This window comes from Siphateles boraxobius, unplaced genomic scaffold (genome assembly GCF_051911475.1).
Source record: "Siphateles boraxobius isolate OS27281-9 unplaced genomic scaffold, OSU_SipBor_1 7, whole genome shotgun sequence".
Classification (NCBI taxonomy): domain Eukaryota; kingdom Metazoa; phylum Chordata; class Actinopteri; order Cypriniformes; family Leuciscidae; genus Siphateles; species Siphateles boraxobius.
The window spans coordinates 12156952-12174693 of record NW_027509197.1 but is presented as its reverse complement, the minus strand read 5'-3'; the positions used below and the strand labels follow the sequence as shown (position 1 = coordinate 12174693).

The window sequence follows — 17742 nt, the reverse complement described above, 5'->3', positions numbered from 1 at the left end:
TTCCAGTTTCCTTGTATGTGCACAGATTTCTGTCTCACTGCACATTGTACATGAAATATTGCCATTTCACTGAATGTGCAAATATTCTTGCTTCTCTAGATAGATTCATGTCTCACTGTACATTGCAGTTTCCGGTTTCATTCTACATAAGAGATTGCTGTCTCACTGTACGTGACAGATTCTTGTTTGACTGTAATGTATGTGCACAGATTTCAGCCTCACTGTATGTGGACAGACTGGCCCTGTTGCTGGTGCTGCTGCTTTGTTAACATGCAGACACTGACAGACTCCAGTACAGCCTCATCTATATGGAGCGCTTTGCCTCAGCATTTAGCGAGCCTCCATAAGCCATCCATCCAAAGGCATGCTGCTATGCTAGTTAGCATAATGTTAGAGTTCATGCTGCGAGCCTCTACTCATCAACACATAAGTGTGTAGAAATGGAGGGGCGGCAATCTGTTATTAGAGCTCTGGGAAAAGCAAAGCTGCAATTACATAGCACACTGTAAATAAAAGTGCATGTGTGATATACTAAAATTGCTTCTATAAACATTCATTAATGAGACATGCTCCACTAGATTTTCCTATTACATCTCAGCCAAGTATTTTTTAATATATATTAAATTGATTGGATATATTGATATTCACTCTACAGCGAGATCTGATCTCGTGCACTATAGTAATATTTTCTGTTAGTAAGGTGCTCTGTTTGATTACCTGGTGTCCTGTGGGCGGTACTTGTCTCGTCCTGACGGGGAAGGGTAGGCGTAACAGTGTCAGGAACTGTGGTAGATTCTAAAATTAAGTAAAAAACAACACATTTTAGTAATAGGCCTGAGACTGAGAAAAAAACGTGCGAGGCACATTTTATATCCTCTAAAGAAGATCATTGTATCAGTGCTGATGAATACAGAAGTCTCCCCAACTTAGACACACACACAGTGTCTGGCAAACACTCCTCAAATAAGAAATGACAGAATAATCACACATGATCGCACACAGGCATGCATGCACACCAACATCTGTCCCCCAAAAAGTGGCCACAGCCACCAGACACTTGTAAACCAGATCGAGTCAATTAAAAATGTGCACATGCACCACATGCACACATTGTGCGTTTACAATAAGAGAAATATTAGAAAACCACAACTAGAAAAAAAAATTCTAAGCATCTGAGAGCTATTTACTGTGAAGTGTTCTAATAGAGAGAGAGAGAGAGAGAGAGAGAGAGAGAGCGAGAGAGAGAAAATATTTTCTAGATGATAGCTTCATCACCACTGCCATTCCACCTCAGACAACTGCAGATACTGTACCAGTTACCCACAATGCATTTAAAAGTGAAACCACTGCTGCCACAGCTATTTTCCATGAGTCACAACACAAGACTGCCAAAGACATTCCCTCCTCTCCTGTCTCTCGCTCGCTTTCATTTTTATACAGTAGTTGACTTCTTTACCTTTATTTCTCTTCTTTCTCTCCACGTCTCTCGCCTAAAGTGACGTTAGTTTTGGCCAAAATGACACAAGCCAGACAGCAACCAAATAATTGCAAAAGCGCTCTTACGTGGTTTCTGTGGTGATAATTTGTTATGACGGAAAATGTTAAATCAGCCGTTGCATCTCTCTTCGTTCCCTGCGGGGGATCAAGCGAAGGAAGATTTAGAGACAACGAGGCGTAAATGAGTAATGATTGTCAGCTCTTAAAGTCATTAATGTCATTACTCTAAACAATTCCCTGCTTAATTGGCAAATACGTGAGTGGCGTAACACTAATCATGTAGACACTTTAGCACAACATGAAAAGGAGAGGCCTACTGTAATATTAATATGTTATTAATTTCTATAAGCGGGTGCGTACATGAAAGGGATGCACCAGCTGGCGGCTTCTGACATTAAACTCTATTAATTTTCTGCCCTTTACAAATGCAATTAACCTCCTGGGAACTGAGAACTCTCTGTCAGGTAACACACCTTTCTTTCTTTAGCCTCACATACATAAAGTAGGACACACTCCTGTCCAGTCTAATGTGCAATACTGTTCAGTAATAATGTTTGTAATGTTTTTTTTTATTATGTTTTTTAAGGCTGAATTTATTTGATCAAAAATACAGTTAAACAGTAATATTGTGAAATAGTATTACAATTTAAAATTACTTTTTTATATATTTTAATAAATGGTAAAGATTACTTTATTTCTATGATGGCAAAGCTGAATGTTCAGCATCATTACTCCAGTCAGTGTCACATGATCCTTCAGAAATCATTCTGGTATGCTTATTTGCTGCTCAAGAAACATTATTAATGTTGAAAACAGTTATTTTTGTGAAAACCATGATAATATATATATATATATATATATATATATATATATATATATATATATATATATATATAGTTGAAATGAATTATATAAAATTTCAAACTTTTAATCGCTTTTTATCATTTTAATGCATTCTTGCCGAGTAAAAGTATTAATTTCTTCAAATTTTTTTTTTTTAAAATGGTGGTGTATATGTTTCTGTTAAAGGTGTTAACAGGGAGGTCAAAATGAGCCAACATGAACATAAGTGGTTCATCATTGTATCATTGGTTCATTCAACAAGTCTTTTCATTTACCTGTCAATTAGCTAATGTTCAACAAAATTCAACATTATTTACAATTATTTTAAACGGAGGGACCAGATTTTTCCCTTAATGTGAGTTCTATATACCCTATGTGAAATATGCTGCTAATTCCTCCCTATACCTGAAGCTCCAGCTATGGATCAGAGCAAGACACGGCAATAGATTTCCAATATGCTCTAAAGCTCTATTGATTCAGCCAATTGATCTGGATCCCAGAACTCTCTGGGCGTTGCCTGAGATTTCCTCCACAGCCTGATAACACATTAAGGCCACGAAATGTTTACAAGTCTCAAAGACAGACCAGATATTTACAAGCAAGGGCTAGTTTTGGGGTCACTCCTCCTCACCCTGAAGGATTACCTTGTTTTTAACCTCTGCATTCAGGGCACAGAGCGAAGTTAGCCATGTTTCCAGCCTCATGGGCCCCGCTGAGCCTCGGCAATCTCTGACTCAGCGTTTTCATAGCAAGATGGAAAAAAAGTTCAATTACATAGAAAGCCTTGGAGTAAATGTGCCCCTGGCAGGCTGTACTTCAGCGCCTGACTGAGATCTTGAGCAGAGACTGCATAACAAGGAAAAACAAAGACTGATGTGTGTTTGGGAGATTGTGTGGAGTAACAAACAAAGAACAGGAGTCAGACCGGATCAGCAACTGTGAAAGTGATCATCAAAGTTGATGTGGCGAATTATAACAAATTGTTCATGTGCACAACCACATTAAACGAAATAGTAAGCATGCTCCAAACATGCACACACACACACACACACACACACACACACACACACACACACACACACACACACACACACACACACACACACACACACACACACACACACACACACACACACACACACACACAAACACACACACACACACACACACACACACACACACACACACACACACACACACACACAAAAACGCATACTTAATCACTGATGCTTATTCATAGGCAAACTAATTAAACATTTCCAACTTGAAAGACTAGGCTTTTGGCCTCCAGAATTCAAAAACAAAGCCATTTTCCAGCGGCACTGAACTAATTAAAGCTTTTGTCTCTGTGTCTTTTGAACACAGAAAGTAACAGAAGGTTTATCGTGTTAAATCTCAGTTGGTAAATTCCCCAAATACAAATGCACAGATACATTCTGTAGTTCAGACAGGCCTGTGCTTGGCCTCTGATAAGGACTTTCATCACGAGCTCAGTTAAACCAACAAATCATCTCCAAGAGATAGATATCTAATATGCTCCACATGCCTAGAAATATTCAGGGTGAAAGTGTTCATATTCACATCAGATGTCCTCCGAGAACCCTGCTTCAAAAACAACAACGGCGATTTCAAAAAACAATCTTCAACTGGCTTGATAGAAAGTGAATGCTTATCACAAACATTTCAAATCTCTTCAAAACAGTTTTTACGTTTATACACTTAAGTTTATGCACTTAGCCATGGCAAGAATGCTATGGCGGGTTATTTAACACCATATAACCAATCACAAAACTTCACATTGCTTGGCTCATTCAATATCCATATAGCAGTTGTGTTATTAATCATGTAAAACACCAATAATTGGAAGTCGTGGTATCATTTAGTATTATGTTTTTTGTCCGTACAATGAATTCAAAGGGATCCAGTATTGTTTTGGACTCCATTGACTGTCATTGCTTGGACAAGAACATGCAGCTGAAATGTTCTTCGAAATATCTTCATTTGTGTTCTGCAGAAGAAAGAAGGTCATACAGGCTTTGACAGAATTTTCATTCAGTTTCCAGTAGGAGAGCTGTACCGTACAAAGACTGAAGTAGGCATTATTTTACAATAAAGAGCAGGGAAGATGTGTAGTATGGAAAAAGAGGAGGGGATGAGTGGAGATCAACCTAAATATTTACACTGGGAGGATATGAAGAATGACATGTGGGCTTTGTGGGTAAATGCCTGTGTGCAAACACGGGTTGTGTAGGGGGACTACCCTAAACAGAAACATGTGGATGAGAACTTCAAAGCGCCAATTCAACTAGATCAGGGGAGCGGTTGTCCTTCAGCTCACATGCATCCATCCTGATAGAGAATTAGTAGGGAAAGATGGTGAGGGAGACCCTCGGTTTTGGCGAGAGAATGAGGTCGAGCCAGAGAGAAATGATTACACTCTCCTTGTCAAAGATGATAAGAACAGGAAACAATTTTTCATCACATGTCCAGCTGCCCCGGCAAGGAACGAAGAGTGGAAGTGGAACGCTGTGTCCTAAACCACACCCACTGTTCCCTTGACGGACAGCCACAGGCCCTGCCCGCACATCTGAGAGTGATCATTGAGTACTGCACATTCTGACAGATTCTATATCAAATAAATGCTGTTCTTTTAAACTGTCGTATCATTAAAGAATCCTGAAAAAAAGTTGTACACAACTGTTTTCAACATTGATAATAATAAGAAATGTTTCTAGAGCAGCAAATCAACATATTAATGATTTCTGAAGGAACATGTGACAATGAAGACCATCACAGGAATACATTTTGTTTTACAATGTAATCATATTTGGCGATTTGGGTAATAATATTTCACAATATTACTGTTTTTGATTAAAAGAATGTAGTGAACATAAGATACTTTTTTCAAAAACATGAAAAAACACAGACCCAAAACTTTTGAACGGTAATGAATATATAACCCCCCCCCAACCCTTCACTTGCGATTTTATAACACATTTTTTGATATATTTGTACTCTGATATATTTTCATACATAATTGGTGATTTTTGTACTTCTTGGCTAAGGCAGTTAGCCCTCCAGTCACTGTAGCCGTTCCATTCACAGCTGTTGTTGGAAGTCCCTATGTCTGCTGTGAACTGCAGTAACCCTGTGCTCCTGAATCTCAGCATCTTCAGTCAGCCTGAGCGGGAGAGAAGTTTAGCTGAGCCTATTCTCAAAGGGTTGCATGCTGTGTTGAAGGAGTCTCCCTCCAGCTTCTTCAATTTTGAGATGCACTGCACCCAGCAGAGGTCACTGTCCTCACTCTTTCTACCTCTCTCTCTCTCTCTCTCTCTCTCTCTCTCTCTCTCTCTCTCTCTCTCTCTCTCTCTCTCTCTCTCTCTCTCTCTCTCTCTCTCTCTCTCTCCCAGAGAAGGAACCTTTGGCTTGACGTTGAGTCCAGTAATGAATAATAGACAAGGGTGCCTGATTGAAATATCTAAAGTCCCTCTGTGTGTCTTTCACGGTCTTGCTCACACAAGGTCTGTCTGCCACGCCTCTGTTTATTTATTCATCAATTCATTATTTCTCTCCTTGTGTCCCTCACTCCAAATTTTCTTCCTCTGGGAGAGTGATGGGATTTGGGGACAAACTCGTAGCTTAGTCACAGTTCAGAATAACTCCAGGAATGTATGACCTTGGTTTGTGTGGGATTGTACAGTACAGAAGTAGTATGATATATGTATGTAATATATATTTATAGTCAGCTTTTCACTATAATCAAATAGCCCCAAGTGATCAGAACTAAGACACAGGGTATATGACTTTACATTATCATACTTATGACAAGGCTCCTTACCAAATAAATGGACAGTAATATTAATTTGAGTCTAAATGACTTTAGCTTGTGAGAAGAAAGAGACTGTGGAATGATATGAGAGAAACTGCTTCCTGGGGACAATAGTCAATTACAGCAATCCAGTCATTATATAAAAATACTTGACCACAGAATGTCACAATCAACCAATCAGAATCAAGTATTCCAAAGTATGTAATAATAACTTCTAATAATCTCTCTTTATATGAAATGAAATGCGTGCATGTGTGTGTTCAGTCAGTAGACGAATATGAACGCGGTGGCAGATGTGTGTGATTGGCGTAAACATCTCTGTGCAGTGAAGTGAGACTGATGTAGCCCTGTGAATATTTAACGTCTCTCTCTTTCCGCGAATCCCCACGGCCGCTCAAAATCAGAACAACAGCAGCCCCGGCCCCTGAGTCACTCACCCTCGCTCCACAGCTGCAAACAACCACAATTTACAAAAGTGCAGTTTGCTTTGGAGCACCGAATTAGGACAATCTCACTCAAACCGTAGGTCTGTATGTTTTTTGTTGTCAAACAGCTCCTTTGAGGACCGGTACTGGTGATCACCGTGGAGGTGCTTAACAGATGGTAGGAAACGAAACAGCCATAATGTTGGGGCTTATGGACGGAAACGAAGAAAGTACAAAAGGAAAATACACACAAATCAAAGTCACATGTAAGTATATGTAACACTGCTGTAGCTGGGGGCGGTGTGTTTATTATTTTCAATTAAATTCTGACTGTAAAATCTAACAGGATGAGCCACATTGAAGTTGCTGCCAATATCTAATGAATACACACACCTGTGACCGCACATCATTTGCATATAAAGTTGCTGCAGGCAATGTAAACAGCCTACAGCTAGGCTAATGAACTTTATTACTCACCGGATGAATTGATTATCATGATTATAATTAATCTGCTTTGTGACATGTCCAAAGTCATAGTGTAAAAAATGTCAAAACAAAACACTCAAACCGCAGGTCTTTATGTTTTTTTTTGTTGTCAAACAGCTCATTTGAGGACCGGTACTGGTATGGATGACTGTGGATGTGCTTAACAGATGGTAGGAAACGAAACAGCCATAATGTTGTGCGTATGGGCGGAAACAAAGATAATACTAAAGGAAAATACACAAAATTCTGAATCACATGCAGGTGTATATAACTCAAGTGTGTTTGTGTGTCTCGGGATCTGTATGTGATTAGATTTACTGTGGAGATTAGGATCTGGGGCTGCAGTTTCAACAGTGAGTGGGGTAGATTGAACCCCCTGTGTCTCGAACATCTGGTGCGCAGTTGTGCACTGCGGAGCCTCGCCGCACTGTCATCGCATTCCCTCACGCAAACATAACCACGTGTACACAAACACAATGTGAAAAAGTCAATTTTTCGTCACTCATTAACTCACTGGCTTTGATCCATCCCTCATTTCTTTCTTCCGCTTTGATTATCGTCTCTTTCTCTCTCTTGATCTTTCGCTCTCATTCATTTATGGCCCATAGCCTCTGTAAACCTGTGCCAGTATCGCACCATGCGCCGCCGATGACACATGAAGCTTTCAGCCCGAATCTCATCTTCTGCCTGCAAAGTGCCACCAACTAACCCTTAGCATGCACCGGCTCTCTGTCTGACTTTTCATCATCCCTTCTTCCTCCTGCAGTCTTGCCATGCTAATAAACCTGGGCACTCAGCCCTGAGGCTTCCCCTGGCCTCCACCCACATCATCCTTTCTAGCAACTCCTCTAATGCTCCTTCGCCCCCGGCAATCCTGGAGACACAGAGCCATGAAGACAGCCCGTCGATTACTGCCCCTCGGCCTGCTGCTTTATAAAGCCCAGGCCAGGTCCAGAGGGAGCAGTCGTGTGTCCTTTTGGCTGATCGTCACGCTGTGACAGGTAAAAGATTCAGGAGGAGGATATATGAAGGACATCGGGACAGAGTGGTTTTCTCTCTACTGCTGTAGCTGGAGGCGGTGTGTTTATTTTGAGTTAAAACTGATAATTCTGACTTTACAAATCTGGATAGATAAACCACGTTGAAGTTGCTGCCAATAGCCAATAAATGCACACACCTGTGACCGCACATCATTTGTTTTATTATTCATTAATGTGAAGTTGCTACAGGTAATGTAAACAGCCTGCAGCTGGGCTAATGAACTTTATTACTCAGCGGTTAAAGAGTTATCGTGATTATTATTAATCTGCTTTCTTTTGTCTAAAGTCATAGAATAAAGAATGAAAACCAAGACCAAACAAAGCGAAAAAAAGAAAGAACCCCCCCTCAACACACACACACAAAAAATAAATACAATAAAATAAAAACACGGGTCTTACCTGGCAAGTCACAACCCAGTATCTCCAGTCTCATTCCGATGCCGGCGGGCGACCACCTCTCAGGATACACCCGGATAAACTGGGCCACAATCTCCTCGAAGCGACGGATCTCTGGGGTGTCGTAGTGTGTGTTGCCCTCAAAAATCTGGTGGAGCAGAATCACAAAGGCACTTTAGCACAGCTGTGTGACTGAGAGGAAAGCTAGTGGATATTCTCTGTTTTTGAGAAAGTCTCTGACGCAGCTCTGCAGCTCAGGTTTTAATTAACACCACCGTGGATGATTTCACTGGAATGTTATCAAAGCTTGCAGCCTAATTGAATTCTGCTCTCAGAGTGGGAGATTGGGAATCTAGAAGTGAAATGCTGAGTCGCTGAGATGAACAGGGAAGAATGAAGTAGGTCTGTTAATAATCTGATTATGGTGAACTGTTCATTACTGTAGCCTTTTCAACGACCCACAATATTTAAATTAGCACGATTAACTAATTAACCTAATTCAACTCCAGTTAAATTCTCCACTGCTGGAAAAAGCAGAATATACAATGGTTAAGATGGGAAACCAGGGTCTAATAAAGTCTAACTGATTTAACCATCTCTTGACTAAAATGGACTACCAGGTCAAACCCAGGTTCACCCAGCTGATCAACCATCTAGACCAGTGTTCCTCAAATGGTTGAGTTTGAGCTAAACTCAGCAATCCTGATCTAGACCAACCTGAACCAGACTGGAACAGATAAAAACAATGTTTTACTTTAACTATCCCTTTAACTCTTTAACCCAGGGTTCCTCAAATCCGGCTCTGGAGGGCCACTGTCCTGAAATTTAGTTCAGACCCTGATCAAACTCACCCATCTGCAATTTTTGTATTGCAGTAAACAAGGATTGGAAGTAAACTATGCAGGGCAGGAACCCCGAGGAACCCTGCTTTAATCTGTTTTCTGAACTGATTAATAGACCATAGTTTGGAAGCAGATTAAAAATAAAAGAATAAAAACTAATTAAATAAATAACACTGTAAATCAGACCCTGCTCTCATTTGCTCATTTTCTGACCCATGATAATGAAATTCCCATCCTTAGTTTCATCAACCAGAAAAACAGAAAAATCCAGTTTAGTTCTCACCTTTGGGAAATTGGTCTTGGAGTCGATGATGTAGCTCCAGTCTTTTCCATTCAAGCTGTGGGACAGTTTATACTTCCGTACAAAGGCCCGGTTCTCAGCGCTGGTACTGCCGTCCACCCCGCGGGCCCCTTGCGTGATGATACCCCGTACGGTTTTGGGGACTCCCAGGTCCACCTGCAGCCATTCTTCACCGGCCACTGGCTGCGCAGGACTGGGGAACCACCCTGAGCGGCTGGCCACCAGCCGGGCGGCACCTGTGGCCCCGTGGATGTCCCTCATGGAGGAGGCTGAGATTTGAGAGTCTGGCAGGAGGCCGGAGAGCATTCCCTGCATCTCGGAGCATGGAGCGTCTGAACGGGGATGGACAAGAAGATGAGTAATGGTGAAGCAAAGGGGAATTCACATTTTAAGGCTGGAAAGATCAATGTTTCATGTTGTTATGTCATGAGAGAGGCCTTAGGAGTAAATAATAAATAAACAGAGCATGTGCGGGTGTGTTTTTTGGGTGTACAGAGTGGTTGTCTGTGTGTAGGATTTATTACAGGAAGAATTTCGTGTTCCAGGTTTGTTAGGTTCACCTCTACAGAGTTAAAAGCTAACCCACTCAGCCTAAAACAGCCATTCTCAAACTCAACCGCCACAAATACAAAAGCTACCAGAAATAAATGATTGATTTTGGCCTATGGCTTAAACACAGAACAAAAGAACAGGAAAACAGGCTGGGGCATCTGGTTCAAGCCCATCCTAACAATCTCAGTTCAATTACACCCAGAGGTACACCCACACTCCTGACAGAAAGAGCAGTAAAACACAGATCGAGGCTAGCGGCACGAATGTGATCGATGGCTTCACAGGCATCTTTATAGGCTTGGCAGTGCCGAATATCCTGCGAGCCAGCATCACTCTTTTGTGGGAAAGACAGGAAGGGCAGGGACAAGCTTCACTGAGAGCAGCTTGCTCTGGGCTGGATGCCCGAGGGACAACGGCCCCCACGGGACTGCAGCAAGTCTAATATGGAGGCCAGTGGCGTGTCCGTACGTCGTTTGTGTCAGTGTTGAAAAAGACCCTGTCTCTAAAAGCGCATTTGTCCTGCTCAGTGTCGACGAAAATAGGAGCGAATCACTGTTTAATAGCGTAATGATGGAGTGTGATGTCTCTGATAACATCAGTGCAAAAGCAGCTCACCTCCTTCTTCTGCTGCAGGACATGCTAACAGAATTAGGTGACTGCTATCTCCCCATCTCCATAAATAACCAAACTCAATCAGGACCCTAAAGAGCTCTGATAAATACACATCTGAGTTCACTTGAAAGGGACACAGTGGGCGTCTGGAACAATATTTGTCACGTCCTGTATCTGTGGGCCTGCTGCTTATGAAAGTTCACGAGACACTCTATCTATCTATCTATCTATCTATCTATCTATCTATCTATCTATCTATCTATCTATCTATCTATCTATCTATCTATCTATCTATCTATCTATCTATCTATCTATCTATCTATCTATCTATCTATATTTTTTGTGAGGGAAAAAACAACAATCTCATGAAGCATTGCGAACAGCATAATCGTATGAAAAACAATGAAGAAATATAAAACATATACTGTATTTTAATAAAGTGTAAACAATGTTTAGTCAATTCTAAAAGTTAACAACCACAAACCTTAAGGGCTGGTGAAACATTTTAGATTGTGTGTAGACTTGTGTTTAAAAGTTGTGTGGTGTGAGTTTTACTGACCCGTGATTTGACAGCCGTAAAGTTCGAAGCGTAAAGCGATTCCATTCTTCCATGCCTGAGGTCGGATGCGGACAAACCGCGCTAAGACGGGCTGAGGGATCCGGTTCAGGACCACCTCTGAGGGGTCCGCGTTTGCATGGAAAACCTAAGGAGGAGAGAGAGAGAGAGAGAGAGAGAGAGAGAGAGAGAGAGAGAGAGAGAGAGAGAGAGAGAGAGAGAGAGAGAGAGATTTACAACTATTCCGGAGGTGGTTTGGCTGAGGCCACTCATTCAAAACAAACTAACCTAACAAACAAGCACAAACTCTCACACAGTAAGAGCTTCTTTACTGGGGTCAAGTGAGATTGTGACCTTAATCTCTGTCAAAATACACACACCAATGACTACACACACAAACGCCAATGTTAGCATCATAAATTCAAAAAAGCTGTTCTTGAAATGCTGTTTCCTCCAGAATGAGATAAAGACCACAGACACGGGTGAGAAAATGTTGAGGGTGTTTGAAAAATCAGTTATGTTGTCACATAAAGACATAAAACCAGATGCTACCACATGTTTTTGGGTGTTATCATTGTTTACATCAGTGTGTCGGATGATTTGTATTTCAGCAGGCAGTTCACAGGGTATCACAGAAAAATGCCATATGCTTCAGTCACTGTATCTTGGGATGGTGAGGATGGACAAGATGACAAGCTCTGATAGCAAATCTCCATCTCTCTTTCTTCCTCAGAGACGAGAGCCTCTGTCAGGTTATTTGTCTCCAGAGAGAGGAAGTAGGAAAGAGTAGAAGGACCAGAAGAGGGCGATTCCTGCTCCACTGCACACACAAAAAACAAAGCCTGGACCCTAAGGACCTGACCCATCTCAGGATCCAATGACATCTGGGCCAGCTGGCCTGGGTCAGGTCCGTCCTAGGCTGGCTTGTGCGGAGAGTGAAGGAAGAGATTAAAGGCGGGTTAGAAAAATGAGAAGAAAAAAACCTTCCGACCTTTGGTAAATCGCCTCAATATATCATAAAATAAAAGTAGGAAACTATGAACTGAGGACCTGCGGTCATTAATCATTGTGCATATGTTTAGTTAAAAGCAGTGGAGACCTGGGGCAATTGTTAAATTTTTCACATATTTCATCATAACTCACAGATTACTACAAATATACCTGCCATCTTATGGTAAATGAAACATTTGGTAACACTTTTTTATTATTACGACCCGCAAACAACTGCGTAAGTAAACCGAAATTACGGTGTACGTTTCTTATAGTGTACTTCCATGAAGGTATAAGGGAACAATATGTTAAGTTTTGGGTAATAAAGGGGTAACAAGCAGATACAACCTGCAAAGAACTTCGTAAGTAAACCAAAAATTACAGTGTATGTTTCTGTAATTATAGTGTACCTCCGTATAGGTATAAGGGAACAATGTTAAGTTTTGGGTAATAAAGGGGTACAAAAAGAAAAAGAAAAAGAAGAGCAAGAAAAGAAAGAAGAAGAAAAGCAAGAAGCAAATAAAAGGGGGGGATATAATGTGTTACTTTGTTGTTTGAGTATACTGTAGAAAAGACAATGTTTTATTAAGATGAAAAAGTGTTTTGACATTTTTTTGTAAAAAAAGTCAGAAATTAAACGGGATCCTTTATTGTTTATTTACTGCACTTACCCTGTAACTACACAGAACAAGGGGGTAACAAGCGCAACTTTAATTTACAGCCCGCAGGAGTTACACTTACCCTGTAAATACACAGAACAAGGGGGTAACAAGCGCAACTTTAATTTACAACCCGCAGGAGTTACACTTACCCTGTAACTACACAGAACAAGGGGGTAACAAGCGCAACTTTAATTTACAGCCCGCAGGAGTTACACTTACCCTGTAACTACACAGAACAAGGGGGTAACAAGCGCAACTTTAATTTACAGCCCGCAGGAGTTACACTTACCCTGTAACTACACAGAACAAGGGGGTAACAAGCGCAACTTTAATTTACAGCCCGCAGGAGTTACACTTACCCTGTAACTACACAGAACAAGGGGGTAACAAGCGCAACTTTAATTTACAGCCCGCAGGAGTTACACTTACCCTGTAACTACACAGAACAAGGGGGTAACAAGCGCAACTTTAATTTACAGCCCGCAGGAGTTACACTTACCCTGTAACTACACAGAACAAGGGGGTAACAAGTGCAACTTTAATTTACAGCCCGCAGGAGTTACACTTACCCTGTAACTACACAGAACAAGGGGGTAACAAGTGCAACTTTAATTTACAGCCCGCAGGAGTTACACTTACCCTGTAAATACACAGAACAAGGGGGTAACAAGCGCAACTTTAATTTACAGCCCGCAGGAGTTACACTTACCCTGTAAATACACAGAACAAGGGGGTAACAAGCGCAACTTTAATTTACAACCCGCAGGAGTAGTTACACTTACCCTGTAACTACACAGAACAAGGGGGTAACAAGCGTCACTTTAATTTACAGCCCGCAGGAGTTACACTTACCCTGTAACTACACAGAACAAGGGGCTAACAAGCGTCACTTTAATTTACAGCCCGCAGGAGTTACACTTACCCTGTAAATACACAGTGGAAACGGGTAACAAACACTACTTACTATGTAACAATACGAAACAACACTATTTGCACAGTAATTACAGAGAAAGGTACAGAGAAAGGTACTCTAAACAAAACAAAAAAAAACGTTTTAATTACACAGTATATTTGCCCTGACATTTAAGTGTCATTGCAATACAATGTGACAAGGTAAGTACTAAGTAATACATGGTACGTTCTAAATTAAAATCATGGCAGAAAATTTTTTTTTTGGCTAGTTTATTAAGAAAAGCCAATAAATTAAATTTTTATCATACTGTGCTTACATACAGCCATACTACATATATATATATATATATATATATATATATATATATACCAGAATATTACCAGAAATGTGATAAAAACTTTTATATACAACAGACATACAATTTTTGCCTGGAATATATTGACAGAATAGGTACCTGTTAGTTTTAAAATAATTACATTATAAATAATTTTCTTGTATATCTGGTTGTACCCCTTTATTACCAAAAACTTAACATATTGTTCCCTTATACCTAGACGGAGGTACACTATAATTACAGAAACGTACACCGTAATTTCGGTTTACTTACGAAGTTCTTTGCAGGTTGTATATCTGCTTGTTACCCCTTTATTACCCAAAACTTAACATATTGTTCCCTTATACCTACACGGAAGTACACTATAATTACAGAAACGTACACAGTAATTCGGTTTACTTACGCAGTTGTTTGCGGGTCGTAATATAAAGTGTTACCAAACATTTATATGTGGCAATATTTATAAAACTAATAAAATATTAACAATGCGAAAGATTCAATCACAATATTGAAATATAATACAATAAGTCAGGGAATAGATAGATAGATAGATAGATCCTTGGGAAAAAGTGTGTGTGTGAGGAGAGAGAGAGATGCTTTAGAAGAAAACATGAGTGTGTAAAGCTGTCAGTAGGAAGACGCAGATATGCATTGCAGAAATCTGCTTTTGTTTAATGACCTCATGATGGAGTGTGTGACCTTTCCGCTTCACTGCCTCTGAAGTTTTTCAACACAGCACAGTATGTACCAAGTGGTATGTGTGTGTGTGTGTGTGTGTGTGTGTGTGTGTGTGTGTGTGTGTGTGTGTGTGTGTGTGTGTGTGTGTGTGTGTGTGTGACGACTGGGGGAAAGCAGTGTGTAATATATCACCTCTTTAGTGTGTGGGAGAGTCCTATTTCTCACGATTCACTGACATAACCTAACACACACCCAGCACTTCTGAAAAAAACAAAAAACAAACGCAGCTAGATCAAGAAGCCTGTGAAATATGAAATATTCCAGAGCCGTACTCATTGCAGTTTTATTTTTTTAGTATTATTTAAATACTATTATATTATTTATTAATATATGAAACTTAAATGTTAATATATATATATATATAGCCTTGTTTAAAAATGTTAGTTTACTGTCGTCCTTTGACTGGACGGCTCCCTTTTCTGGCTTCTGATTAGCCAACCTGTTTAATCCAAACCATCAGAAAACTAAGAGCTGTGAGACTACAGATGAACAGATGTATATCACATGGGATTTGGAACAGAAGGAACACTGGTCATTATGGATAAAATTCCAAGCACTAAGAAGAGAGTTTTAACCATGAAGATGCCAAAATGATCAAAAAGCACAGAAGAAACTAAAAGGCATAACAGGATTGAGCAGTCCAATTATTGCGAGGATGTTAGGGAGCAGGCTGGGATGAAGCTGAAGAATGGTGATTTCCCACTGGTCCTCTAAGACAGAGGAAAAGGGGAAGCGAGAGGAATGACAGAAATGACAAAGTCTCGGATTCTGACAGCAGGAGTCAATCTATAGTGGAGGTGGAGTCCAATACTGCTTCTAGCCAAACATATATTAGCGGTATGAAACTATACGTTTGTTGTTCCCTTCGCTTTTTCCCCACACACGTGCTCACCTGCTAATGTTTTCTTTGCATCCCTGAGCTACAATGGCCTCTGACTGGTGTTGTGTTGACAGACACACAGGTGCTGGTAATGACAGACTCCCACACACCGAAATAGGAGAACTGCTGTCAACCCTGCTGTCACGGGCCGTTTCCTGATACAAGCCCACCCTCGCACCCGTTCCCTCTATTTTTTCCCCCTCACACTGTCATTTTTCCGTTGTTTCTCTCTCACTATGCAGCGTAATCTTTGATTGATGCACTCTCTGTGTGTGCAGGCATGCCTGTAGCCAGAGACATAACAAATGGACACTGCCGTCATCGGAAGGTTTATGCTAAATTACTTTCATGAATCATGCATTTGCGTACGTTCCTTATATCACGTTCCCTCCGGCATGGCAGCTAGTGTTTCCCAGCATGCAGTCTGTGGGGAGTAGCAGGTATGTGTTGTCTGTCTCAGGTGATGATGTTTTATATGTAAGTGCGGTTCTGAGTATATTTGGTGCTAGACACAAGCAGACTTTTTTTTCACATTTTTCTGCTATACTATTAGGCAGAGGGTATTTACACATAGTAAAATGTGTTAAACAAAGCTGAGAGTACTCTTATTGGCAGATGAAAGCATTATCAAACTAGCCAAATTTTTATATACACAATATTAAAAACATAGACAATAAAGATCTAGTGTAGAACTAAACGTCATAGAAAATCCACACTCTCATCGACTGCCGCCTCTGTTGATACCCGAGTTGGAGTAGTTTTGATGACAGAGAAAATCCTATATAAGTAGTGATGGCCATGTTGATTTTTGTTGTTATTGGACAGGTAAGGGAATTAATTATTGCGTAGACGCTCTCTAAAACTCACTAGTGTCTGTGTTATTTATACAAAACTCAAGCTGAGACAATCAAACGGATCCATGTCAATAGACCTAGCATCTAACATGATTTTGCCAAGTACAAGACATGTTCCTATATCAACATATTTTGTTGATCCTGGAACAACATTCCTGTCCGAAAATGTAATCCAAACCCTATCCCTTCCCCTAACCCTATACCCATAACTCATCCCTAAAATCAGAGGGAACTGATAAGTGAATAACACAGATGTAGAAGCAGCTAACCGTGGATTGTAAGCCTACACTTGACATAGACACTAAACTTGTCCGTCAAATATGATTATTAGATTATAATGGTGTACCAGGATCAACAAAGACGTTGATCCAGGAACATGTTGCACTTGGTGAAATCACGTTTTCCGCATCTAACAACATTGTAGTATCAGTACGATATAGCTAAACAACTAACTAAACAACTAAACAACTACTGAATGAGCTTTTAATATTGAACTCTTTCCCCTCCATTTACGGAATTTTCCATCAATATATGAGACAGCGCTTCCCATTAAGAATGCATTAAGCTATAATAAAACAGGAAAAACATTTTTTTTTGCTTAAAAGCAGAGGGTCTTGCCTTTCTGTTGATAAATTGCATGTTCAGATATTCCTACAACAAAATATTCTGGGGGTTGTGAAATTTTAATTTAAAAATATAGTGAATATAGTAGATAAAATATAAAATCAACAGTTATTTTGCAACGGTACTTAGCTGATTGTTTCAGAAAATCGTTCCTTTGGAAAAGCCAGTCTTTCGTAAAAAGAGGAAAACTCCATATCCCATGTATGATCAAGCACAGCTTTAGTAAAGAATAAACTAAAGAGAATGTGTTACGCTTGTGGTTTGAAGCGTGAAGATGGATCTGAAACTGATCATAGAAGAACAACCAGCAAAGCATATTGAGCTCTAACATCTACAAGAGGGTTGGGGTGATTCCTCCATGTTTTCGT

General features: G+C 40.3%; 1 protein-coding gene across 2 annotated transcripts in view; it reads right to left on the bottom strand.

Moving 5' to 3' along the window:
- The window catches only part of nrp2b (neuropilin 2b), a 79166-nt gene that overhangs the window by 13700 nt on the left and 47724 nt on the right, over positions 1–17742 (bottom strand). For both annotated transcript variants that reach the window (XM_077216352.1, XM_077216353.1), the window contains exons 8-11: positions 11383–11527; positions 9642–9991; positions 8520–8664; positions 718–795 (exon numbers count right to left, since the gene is read on the bottom strand). In XM_077216352.1, coding sequence (XP_077072467.1) covers positions 718–795; positions 8520–8664; positions 9642–9991; positions 11383–11527 — 718 coding nt within the window. The remainder of the gene's footprint in view (positions 1–717; positions 796–8519; positions 8665–9641; positions 9992–11382; positions 11528–17742) is intronic.